Genomic DNA, 12,305 nt, shown 5'->3' with positions numbered 1-12,305 from the left:
GGCCTCATTTGGATTTTGAGATGCTTCTATCTCTCATCTTATCTCATCTCATCTCAATATCCAAAAATACAAATACAAACACTTTTCAATTTTTTTATTTAATCATGACTTAATTATTACAATTTTTCCAAACTTTCAAACAAAATACAAAAAACAATTCAACTTTTTCAAATTTCAAAACAAAAGTAATATTAAACAATTATATTCTAAAAATATTTTAACTTTATAATATTTTTATTGAACTTTTTATCTCTTATTTCCCAAAATACAATAAAACATTTTAACTCAAACCATTCTAACTCATCTAATATCAACTCAAACATCTTACTACTATGAACAAACCATTGCAACTCACTATCAAAACCAGCCTAAATCTTGTAGTTGCATCAATCTAGAATTTAAAACAATAATATACGGAACAACATATTTGCAATTACTTCCCCTTTCAGAATTTTCCGGAATAACACACTACAAATGCATATCGGATTATCTTCTAAATAAAGAACACCAACATATAGGCACAACCTTTTTTTTTTCTAAATTTTCCAGAAAGAACCGAAAACTGAATCAAGCCCAGACCTTGGAAATGAAAACTAAAATACCCAATGCATTAGTTTTTTGCCCTTCGCCGAGACACCATAACAACCAGATAGGAAAAAGACCACCAAAACAACCAAGAAACATTTACGTGCATAACAGGCCCATAACAACTGGTTATATATATATATATATATATATATATAAGAATATGTCGTATAATGTGTTGTGTGTATATCATTACTCATATAAGAATTGCAGAGTACCCTTTCCCTACAACCTAAAACCCAATAACCGAAATTAACATCTCCATTTTTACCCAATTTGCAGAACCTCAAGAGTTTTTTGGATCTGGTGTTGCTGGAATGAGGATTATGGTTTAGGAGAAATAAGAGGATTCATGAGAATATTTCTTTTGCACCTAAACAAGTGTTTGCTTATGCATTTTCCTTGATGAAATTCCACAACGAGCTGGTGCAGTCTTCAAGTTCAAATCCAAAGACAGTGTGCAACTGGAAACCTCCTACTGATTTTCTCAAGCTTAATGTTGATTGAGCTATATTCTTTAGCCAGCATAAAGCTGGAGTGGGGGTTATACTCAGGGATGAAAGGGGCAGTGTTATAATGGAAGCAAGTAAAGTTGAGAACGAGGTTGATGATCCAGAAACAGTGGAACTGGTTGCTATGCTTCGAGGTCATGAATTTTGTCTTCAGCCAGGTATCTCTAGACTAATTCTAGAATCTGATTGTTTGGTCACAGAACGATATACATATTTATATTTAATATCTTGACCCTTTCGAGTGGTGAATATTGTTCAAGAGGGTTTATTTTACTCTAATGCGGTTAACTTTCTGTATGGTGCTCTCTAAAAGCAGATGGTTGCTTCTAGTAAACTGGTAATACTCCTACTCCTGGAGTAGAAAAACTGTACTTGTTAAACCAAGTGAGACCAACATATTATCAATAGCTTTGAAAAGTTTTGATGAAATTCATGATAAATAATTAGATTCAATGTGGACGTCAAACCAAAACAAAAGAAACACAAAAGAATGGGAAATGGGCACATAAATAAATGAGCACTGCAGTTACACGTATTTCAGTTAATGTACCAACACAATCATGAGCAAAAACCCTGTGTTTGTGGTTCTAGAGCCAAACGAATTCACGAGGACAGAATTGTTAAGAAAATTTGATGAGAATGTGTTGCCAACCAAGTGAAATGAAAAAAATATTAAAATCACCGCTCCCAATTTCCAGTGCTCTTAACTAGATCCTATTTCAGCCAGCAAATTTTTTGAGAAGAATTTAATCAGCCCACAAATTAACCTACAAAAATAAAAAATAATAAAAAAATCCACGTTTTAACAACCAAAGTAATCATCTTGAATTAAGGAAAGGAGATTCAATGAGAAAATACCTCGTGCTCAAAATTCCACATGCTGGTACCAAGTCATTAACTGAACTCATGAAAATGAGTTACTTGCTCATAGTTGAAGACAAACAGAAGTTCCAGAAGATGGAGCCCATGGACATGAAAGCTACACGGGCTTGAAGCGGCACCACCCTGTAAAGATGCCATTTGCGTAATGGCCAAGGCATGTTCAGTTAGATGTTAAAATCACCAAAGTAGCGGTTAATTGTATGATGATCGAATTCAGTGCGTTTTAAGTTTGAACTCATTTTGAAATGAGTTTCAATCTCCAGTTAAAGGCAGTATAGTTCAGGAGTTCTATCAACCAGAAAAGCATCCAACAAGTATCCCCTAGTAGGGAATATAGTCTGTAAAAGTTTTTTCACTCCATGTTGAACCTTGAAACTGTGAAAATAACTTGGTAAAGAAAAGGACTGAGACACCAAATTACATCCTCGTTATTCCTAATAAATATGTTTGAGAGGCAAGACCTGTTCGTTTTACATGAAAACTCAAGTATGAATTTATCACACTTCTTGACCCTTACCAGTCACCAGATCTGGGTCAAAACCCAAAATTTCTTTTTCAGCTTTCTTCTCCCCATACCCTTTTTTCAAAACACAAAGAAATTCTATTGTTTTAGGACCTGTGCAGGCACCAGGGCTTTTCTTGATCATAAGTACTTATAATAAGGGGGGAATACAACAGAGAAAGATGTCAAAGTGTACCAGAAATTCAATGCACTGACAGGGATCCAGAATCTAAATCCTGCATAAATAAAATCAAATTATGGGAAATCGGGACCACATTATCAAGCTAACATATCGATTTTTTTATGGGTAAACCTAATGTTGGTAATAAGTAATGTATGTGATATTTCCAGGATCAAATGACATTGAAAGCAACCATTGATCAGGAAAACCACAAATGTTAGATAAGTATTAAGTCAAAGGTCCTTTTTACCGTAAAGTAATGTCGGAAGAGCATCTTTCTGGTACTTTTCCAGCAGTTGTAAGAACTTCCCCTGCCATAAGTTGTTCCATGCAAAAACAACAGCAATCACAGATGGACCGAGCACAATTTGGTTTAATAGAACCTGCAAGTAAATAGAACTATAAAGGATTTTCCATTCATTTTCTAAATAACTTATATTAATAAAAATACTCATTGTGAGAAGTAAAATTCATAAGGAGTGTACCTTCAGCATTACATTCTCCACCGTTTGCTTTGGCATACAACGGTCTAGGTACTGGTACCATGCATAAGAACCAGGGCCATAGAAAAGAAATCCATAGGAAATCATCCGCAGGGCACGGAGCCAATCGTGGTCTGAAAGGAGAGTCGACATTACATCCTAAGAGAAAGATTTTGGTTAAGGATCGAACTTAGGGATGTGAGCAATTAGATTAAATACCAAAATGATATAGAAAGAAACCATCTAACTATAATTAGTAAACTAGAAATGGAGAGTGGGCGAAAATATGCCGTATAATGCTAGATTATAGGCCCAGGACGTGCAAGCCCTTTGAGAAAGGAGTGAGATTGATCATAGAATAGTGATTTTTAAAGTGGGCCCCAATTTTTTTTTCAAAAGGCTTGCATGGGGCTTGCATGTACATCATTTTCCATATGCCATCAAATTAGGCTGGTTTGGTTACACAAAACCAAACTATCTCATCTCATCTCATCTTATATAATCATTACAACTTTCTCAAACTTTCCCACAAAATATAATAAATAATTCAACATTTTCAAATCCCAAAACAAAAATAATATTAAAAATTTATATATAACAATATTTTATTCATTTAACTTAAACAAAACATCTCATCTCATCTGAACTGCGTAACCAAACGAGGCCAAAACTTCTCCAATATATACAATACCAAATACAGGGTATTAGACTGCAGTGGCAAAGTGGGTGCAATTGCACAGACTAAAATTTTTCTAGTTATTAACTTGTATATAAAATTTAATTTCTTTAATTTCTTTTAATTTTAATCATTAAAAATTATACTCTCAAACAAAAAATAGTAAATCAGCTTTCCGGAAAGATTCCGAAAACTAGTATTTGAAAAAAACACCAAAACTCTCAAAACATCCTGAATGACTCATTCATTATCACACCATTTAAAGCATCCCATCTATAACACAACTGGGATACCTTGAAAAAAAAAACATTTGAGAGAGATGTTTTGTTACAACATCGTAGAAAATCGATAGCATAATCGATAATATTGTTACATATATTGAAGGAGACATTTTTGTTTTTTGTAGAATTAGTGAGAAATGGTTTTAAAATATGACAAACCAAAAGCCAAAAAATATTATCATAATAAATTATTATTTCTATCAATTATATTAGTAAAATTTTGCACCAACTGAATATAAATCTTGACTCCGCCACCGCTGAAATCAATAACCAGCCCTTGTTACAGCGGGTAGCAAATATGAAGAATTGAGTAGAAGTAGGAAACTCAGTTGGCGTCAATGTGGATATTTAGCTATATAGATAGCCATAGACAGATGAAGAAAAAAGGTCATCTTAAATTCTTAACATTCTCTAGAATTTTAGGGTCATGCTATATTGGATTTTGAAAGTCACAAGCCTAACTTACGAAAGAACAAAGGCTCAACTGTAAAAAACTAGCTCATGTATATCTCTCGAACCCTTTGCTTTGCTACGCCCAGAACAGTCTAAACTGGAAAAAGATTCTAGGTTTTGAGCAACCAAAGAGAGCATATAACAGAAATGTACGTACTCAAAGAAAAGAGAAAATTCACTTAAAGAGCTGTTAGCTACCAACGGCATAGAAATTTGAAAGAAAAACAAAAAGGCATTCAACAACTCCAAAATTCACAAAATTTTCATTTCTCTACTTTAAACAACGTTTTTCTAAGAAGCCAAACAGACGAATAAATACTTCAATTGGACACCAAATAGAGGAAAACAAAGCATAACTCTCGAAACATTCAGCAACTAAAAACGGAATAAAAGCAACCCCAACAGAAGGAGAAAGAGAGGAAAAAAGAAAAAACCACAATACTCCTCTAACCTTTGTGAAGCCATGGGAATCAGAGACAGTGTTCTGGTTCAGCGCTTTTCCTTTCCTCCAACGCTCACTGAGCTGAGCAATAGTGTCGCCGGCGAGAGCGAGTGAGCCAGCCGTGACGGCTTGCTTCAATGGGAAGCGGTAACCGGCTCTGCTAGTCGCCTCGACGGAATCGGAGGATTTGGAATTGGATTTGGATCCGGTGTCAGTTCTTTTCCGGAAGGGGGAGTTTAAGCCCCAGAGCCCGCCAAGGCCTCCGCCCAAAGCCTCCATTTCTGAAAGCAGCAAGAAGTAATAGAATACCCAAAAAGAAAGATTTTTTGAGATGACTGTAGGCAGGCATGGTCCTAACTGATTATTTAATATTTACAGCAGCATACCGTGGCACACTTAATGTTGGTTAAAAAAAAAAAAAAAGTGATATCACATAAAATGTGTGGAGAGTGTAGGTTGATATATAGTCTAACTTTATTTTTCAAACTCGTATCTTTGTTAGAAAAATAAATAAAAAAATCAATCTTTTTTTAATAAAGAAAATAATAATATAAAATTTCTATTAAAATAAAAAAAAAATGATAGAGCTGCCGAGAATTGAATCTTGACACAAGTCCGGACATTTTTTATTTTGTACCTAGTAATTACGGATGTGTTTTTTTAATAATATTATGAATTTTTTTAAAATATTTAAATATATGAAAAAATCTATTAATTTTTTTTTTTAAATAATAACTTCTTGAGACCAATCATCGATCTACACCCTCAACACTACTCAAATCTTTAAGGTAATATTTGTAAAATTGTATCTTTGTCTAAATCTTTTTAATTAATTAACGGAAATTACAAACCTAATACTCACTTGTCAGTGCCACAAAATGACAAACAACAAAAGATATGTTTAGAGCATTCTTAATGGATTCTTTATCTTATTTTTTAAAATACATCACAAAAATTCACTTTTTCTATTTTATATACTGACTTTTACAATATGTCATCCATCAGCTTATCTATTTTTTCTCTATATCATTTAAATATTCTTTTTAAATATTTCATTTCTATCAATAAATTTACAATATTCATATTTTTTTTATATTTGTAATTTATTTTTATATACAATGTAAAATAATTCAGTCCTATACACGTAAAACAAAAATATATAAACTAAATAAAAATTAAAAATAAAATCAAATATGAAAAAATTGGTTGAAAAATAATTCCAATATATTTTTTAGAAGAAAATGAAATATATGTGTTTTAAATGATGAACAATAAAATTAATTTGCTTATATGATAAAAATCAAAGCAAATAAAAATGAAGGAGTAAATGAAATATCAAGAATAAAAAAATTTTTACAAGATGAACAGTACCCACTACATGTAGCGGAGTACTGTAGCTAAATGTATTTTACAATTCATTTTACATAATCAGATGGAGCTTCTTTTTAGAACAATTCTTCAAATTATTTATATTTTTTGTATAATAGAAAAGCCATTGGGAGTGCTCTTACGTATATATCTAGAGTTTTGTTACCTATAAGTCGTTTAATGATAATTGGATTTGTAACCTCATGTGTTTTGCCTCGAATGAACTTTTTAGGAATAATCCCTTGTGTGATGAAAAATTTAAAATTTTCTTTGATTCTTCTGTTCATTTTACTTAATGAAAAACATGTAGTAGTCTGCCACATGAAAAATTAATTTTGTTTAATTCCAAATGCTCTAAGTCATTGTATTTGGATTAAAGAAATGCAATGGATGGGAGAAAATAACACATCTATTTGGTCCCCTAAGTTAGTGTTACCAAAGTGAATTTTGTCAAATTTTTAGTGGCAGAAACAGTCATAGTTGATCGAGTTATTTCGCCAAACTTTAAGAAAATATTACTCTAATCCAAATTCCTAACCATATGGCGAAACTGTAGATGTTGTACTCGAAATTGAAAGAGTAGGGAATTCATAAAATTTTGACCATTACCATTAATAACGTATCATCTAATGATATTGTCGTTGATTACATAAAACAGAGGATAAATGAGAAGAATTCTACCATTTAGGATAATAAGTTTCTTCACATATAGTGTGATCGATCATATATTGAACTTGATTATTACTGACATCTTGAAAGATGCTTACGACTTTGTAATAAAAATTAGGGATGTTATCAGATATGTGAAGTTTTCAGCAGCAAGATTTGTCAATTTCAATGAATATGTGGAGCTGGAAAGTTGGTGTGAGGATGGTTTGCTTGAATACTGTTGAAAAACATCAAAAACCATTTGACTAATGAGTATGGGGAATTGGGATGCTCAGTTTGTGAATCTCACTTGTGATAATTGAAAAGTGCACGAAATTTGTAAAGTTATTGAGAATTTTTTGTAAAGTTACATTGAGCATATTTGATTCTTTGTGCATGACTACCAATATATATTTTGAGAAAATGTTCATAATTGAAGATGTATTAAATTATATATGTACGAGTGATGATATTATCACTAATACTATAGATAATAGTATGAAAAATAAGCATGACAATTATTAGGGAAGCACAGATAAATTCAACTTGATGATATATACTACTTTCGTGCTTGGTCCACAATACAAGATGAAAGCAATGAGGTTTTGGTTGAGAAAATACAAAGAGGACGAGTTGGCCCATAGGATAAAGGCAAAGGTGAAACTCTTTTTAAGCCACTTGACCTAGCAATATAATACATTTTGTGTGGCTAGTGGGGGTAGTTTTAATGAGACTTAAGGAAGACGAACTACTATTTCTACAAACATTGGTAAGTTGGTACCAGTCTTGCATAGATTTGATCTCCCGTTAGACAAACTTTTGTAGGAGGAGAATTTTATGGAGTCTAGACTTGAGGTGGATAGATATTATCCGCGGATGTGCAATAAAATCACCCAATTTTGATATTTTAGATTGTTGGAAGATTCATGCGATCAATTATTGTAACGACCTGCCAAAAACTCAGTGGATGAATTTCTTTGGACTTTAGGAACGTTGTGAAAACCCCAAAAAGGTCTCACGAATCCAACAATCACGTAGGTTTTAGTTTGTCAGCTTAGTCAATTTCTTACTCACTTTTGTGGTAGAAACGCGATTTTATTTATTTGAGGTACTTAGAAGTATAGGATTGAGAAACAGTTTGCGCCATTAGTTTTAAATAAATATTTATGATTTTACGGCACAATAATACAATTCATTTTCTAGATGATAGCTACTTGAAAATGCATTTTGATTTACTCAAGGTGCTTAGGATTCGAAAATTGCAAAAGAATTTCACTATTAGGTTTGTAGGATTATTTAGGATCTTATAGTACGAAGTTATTTTCGTCATTTTCGGAATAATTAGTAACATCTGTGTTAGCACTCAATCCAGTTGTTTTCAAATTACAGTGTGAATTGTCCAAATCAGTCTAGAGAAGTTTTATTTGGATACTTGGCAAGATCTTAACCACACTTGGTGAATAGTATTGGACACTTGGCACCAAGAGAAACAATGAGATGGAAAATGTAAAGGAAATGAATGAAAAAATTAAGCATGGTGATCATGTCACCTAAGCCAAACACTTTCATCCAACCATTCATTTTGTGCCAGACCAAATTAGGGTTTGAAACTCCAAATATTTGAGATCCAATTAAAACAACAAAACTTTGGTTAAAATTGAAACCCTAAAAGGTTTCCCCAAACCCTAAATGGTTACCCCAAACCTAAGTGTTTACCTGTTTTAGCTTAGTGTTTAATCACTTGATTAAATCACTTTCACATGCTATTAACCATTTAAATTCATGTCATTACACCATTATTTATTCTTTTATACCTTGGTAATTTCATTAGGCTAAGAAAATTTAGATTTGGGCTTGTTAGAAATCGAAACCCCAAACCAAACCCTATTGAAACCCTAAATGAGGCCCAATCAGTTTAGGCACACTGAAAAGCTCCACCTATGCATGGCTTCTTGAGGAAGTTTTCCTACTTCCATGAGTGTACTTTTACTGCCCATGTCAACCCCAAATAGTAGTTGATGGGAGGTCAATCAGCTACCTCACCACTGCCCTTCACATGGAAGCTTCCTTGTCTAAAAACCATGTGCTACTGCCCATGGTTTTGCCCGTAGTTTTGGTTGACAAAACCATTACCAAGTGGTCATCCTCACATCCCCTCTTGGCCTCCTAGCTCTATAAGTCGTCCATGGCTTGTTCTTCATGTTTTGGTTACTTTAACTTTATTTTCTTTGAGAGAATTCTAGAGAAGATTTTAGACAATTTCTCTAGTCATTCTTGCTTGATTTTTTTGAAGAAGTAGATTATCATGAAACTACCTCATATAGGTTGTTCCTCTTTGAGTTTAGTTTCCATTGGTGTATTTTGTATAAATTGGTATAGATGCTTGATTAGTGAAAAATCTATTTAAGCTTTGAAAGGTCTATCTTCATATAGAACTTGCTTTTAGGAAGGTGACCTTTAAGGTGATGCACAGATTGTTATCAATGCTATCAAAAGAGAAGTGGAAGATCTATCATGGTTTGGTCATATCGTTGAAGATTTGAAAAGGCTTTTAGAAGGGAGAGAGAAATGGGTGGTGCAATTTAATAGAAGGAAGGGGAACACAATGGCACATATGTTAGCAAAAGCATGCTCTATGTATCGAAGAAGAGAGGGTATGGATTGAGGAAGGGCCAACAGTAATTATGAGTACTGTATTGAGAGGAAAGGGATGTAATACATGATTTTTACAGAAATGATATAAGAATGGATTTATACTAAAAAATAAATAAATTTTTGGATGAGATACGTTTGAAACAAAAAAAGAAAAAAGAGAGATATGTTTGAAGCCTTTCCTGACTCATTCGGTAAGCAGGAAACCTGTGAGGAACTTTTATGAATGCGTGAATCAGGCTTAACTCTTGATATCACCCAGAAGGAGCCAATTTATTTCCCTCGTTGTTTGAGCACATTGTTCTTGACCATCTCCTGAATATGGGACATGAAAGGGAATTCCAACATTCTATTTATTTTGATTGTAGACCTTTCAAATTACTCTTCATAAGCTCCTGACTAAAACAAGACATGGGAATTCCACCATTCTATTTCATTTTCAAGCATGCTCGCAATTTATTGAGTTGAAACTAATTCCTATGTGGATGCATGTAATTGCTCAAGTCTGCATGCATCATGTCTGCGATTTCTTTTTCTTTTTCTTTTTCTTTTTCTATTTGATGTGATAAATTAAATTTCTTCCAGATCTAATCCATATCATTAGTGTAAGGGGATTTTCCCCACTAAGCCCAAGAGGCTCGTAAATGAAAGGACGCAAGATCAAAAGCCCGGTCCGAAGTAACAAGCCTCTAACCCAGCCCACAGGAAAGCTCCTTTGTACACAACTTACAGGAGGGATGGTGCTACAAAGGATGAGACTCGTCGATCTAAGGTCCCCTCAAGTGCTCGCCCGCACAACAGGCGTGATATCCGGGGAGCCCTTGATCTACTAGCAGAAAAGGCATGAACAGACCAGCAAGGGGACAGATTGAGAGAAGGAGGTCGAATAACCACGCCGCATTAATAGCTCCACCACCTGGACAATACGTCACATTAATGATGTCGTCATAGAGTCACGCCACATTTAAAGAATTTGACACAATGAAAAGTACGGGGGACACAGACTTCTTGGTAGCAAGCATTATCTGCTCCTCAGACCTGTAGTATAAATAACAGATCTCAGGTACGAGAATGTCTCTTTAACTCCTAGACTCTCTTACTTATTTGCTACCCTACAAGAATATTTACTAACTTTGACATCGGAGGTTAACTGGTGAAAAGAACCAAGGTGGGTCTGCTCTTAAAGATCTTCTGCAAATTCCAAATGGGTCAATTACAAAATCAAGAGTCAAGAAGATCAATAAAGCAATGCAAGGATTGGTGCAATCCACTTGGAATGAAACTAGCAAGAGCCCAACATTCAAGATGGGCTTGAAAGAAGGAGAACCAGTTTTGATCCACTTGATACAAGATGCGGAAAACATGACTTAGAGTTATTATTTGGGCCTATTGTTATTGAAGGCTTTCAATTTGTTTAAATCATTTAAATGATTTATTTTATTAGTTATAGGAATTAGTCTAGAATAATCGGGCTTGAGGATGCTTGGCCCACATACATTTTATTTTGTTGAACTAGGGTTTCAAGAGTTACTGTAGCCATGACACTATTCATCCAGGGGCATTTTGGAAAAAATGGGCCTTGTTTTGGCCTAGGGTTAATTGGGGTTAGGTATTTAAATACCGTATAGCCGTCCAACACAAGCTCTTTAAACAATATTTAATTTTCATTGTGAGTTGAGTTTACTCCTCTTGTTCTTGATTATTTTTGAACTTATCAAAAGTAAATCACAACCTTTGTGGCATTCCTCCTTGTAATATGGGTTCTTGAGACAGTTTATTCAACGGATCTATGTTTTAATATAATTTAGGTTCTTGAAACGAGTTCTCAACAGGTCTAGATTCTCCATCCATTGAATTGATTTTGACTTTCTTAGATGAGTTTTCAAATTGATTGTGGGTTTAAGGGATTTCATTCCCATGGGTTCATAACATTTGGTATTCAGAGCTCGGTTTCTAATCAGGTCTTATTCTATTTTTTAATTCTTACATTACTTATAAAAAATAAAAAAAATGTAGAAATTTCCTTAATCCTAGGGCTGCTGAATTTCTCATTGTTTTGTAGGGTTTTCTTATTCTTTGATTAGGGTTACCTTGTTCTTTGATTAGGGTTGCAAAAAAAAAAAAAAAAAAAAAAAAAGTGTAGAAGTTTCCTTCATCCTAGGGCTGCCGAATTTCTCATTGTTTTGTAGGGTTTTCTTATTCTTTGATTAGAGTTACCTTGTTCTTTGATTTGGGTTGCCAAAGAAAAAACAAAAAAAACAAAAAACAAAACACAAAAAACAAAAAGTAGGCTATTGAAATTCTTAGGGTTTTTGGTTTGACTGAAATTTGCATCCCCAAGGGTTTCAAAATTCTAGGATTTCTTGTATCTCTAAGTTTGTCAATTGCTTAGAGTACCATTTCATTGATTCTCTTCTATTTCATTGTCCATTCTTGTGTATTTGAATTCAATTACTTGATTTTCACATTTGAATATTGTTATTTGTGATTAAATTAGAGAAAATAAGAGAAAGGAAAGGAAAAAAAAGAAAAGAAAAAGAAAGAAAATTCGAAAAAGAAAAGAAAAGAAAATGTAGTATATTCAAATGTTGCTACATAGTTACAACAAAGAGAAAGAAAGACATTTATTGATTGAGTTTTA

The 12,305-nt window shown here is 33.5% G+C and overlaps 1 protein-coding gene and 1 non-coding gene across 3 annotated transcripts; both read right to left on the bottom strand.

The window, feature by feature from the left end:
• Positions 1-1,586: 1,586 nt before the first annotated feature.
• Positions 1,587-5,352, bottom strand: LOC121253645 (protein Mpv17). 2 transcript variants are annotated; one of them, XM_041153637.1, is made up of 7 exons: positions 5,006-5,352; positions 3,148-3,303; positions 2,913-3,045; positions 2,678-2,717; positions 1,956-2,102; positions 1,854-1,864; positions 1,587-1,822 (listed from the first exon to the last, which is right to left on the bottom strand). In XM_041153637.1, exons 1-5 carry the CDS (start codon positions 5,273-5,275, stop codon positions 2,015-2,017), a joined length of 687 nt encoding a protein of 228 aa, XP_041009571.1. In that variant the 5' UTR covers positions 5,276-5,352; the 3' UTR covers positions 1,587-1,822; positions 1,854-1,864; positions 1,956-2,014. The 2 variants fall into 2 exon arrangements, with proteins under 2 accessions (XP_041009571.1, XP_041009572.1); XM_041153638.1 differs by lacking the exons at positions 1,587-1,822; positions 1,854-1,864; positions 1,956-2,102 and adding an exon at positions 2,119-2,556.
• Positions 2,812-2,936, bottom strand: LOC121253739. The gene has a single exon (XR_005938462.1). It is a non-coding gene; the product is annotated as a small nucleolar RNA snoR80 (small nucleolar RNA).
• Positions 5,353-12,305: the final 6,953 nt, after the last annotated feature.

Source organism: Juglans microcarpa x Juglans regia, chromosome 2S, assembly GCF_004785595.1.
Source record: "Juglans microcarpa x Juglans regia isolate MS1-56 chromosome 2S, Jm3101_v1.0, whole genome shotgun sequence".
In the NCBI taxonomy this organism is placed as follows: Eukaryota; Viridiplantae; Streptophyta; class Magnoliopsida; order Fagales; family Juglandaceae; genus Juglans; species Juglans microcarpa x Juglans regia.
Note: the sequence above shows the minus strand (reverse complement) of the source record. Positions and strands in the feature narration are given on the sequence as shown.

Excerpts from the sequence above, each read along its gene's own strand:
- LOC121253645 (XM_041153637.1), bottom strand. The coding sequence starts at position 5,275 with ATGGAGGCTTTGGGCGGAGGCCTTGGCGGGCTCTGGGGCTTAAACTCC. Across the intron at positions 3,304-5,005 it reads ATTCCCATGGCTTCACAAAG|GATGTAATGTCGACTCTCCT; the intron begins GTTAGAGGAGTA and ends TCTTTCTCTTAG. Across the intron at positions 2,103-2,677 it reads GTCAGTGCATTGAATTTCTG|GGTGGTGCCGCTTCAAGCCC; the intron begins GTACACTTTGAC and ends GCATCTTTACAG.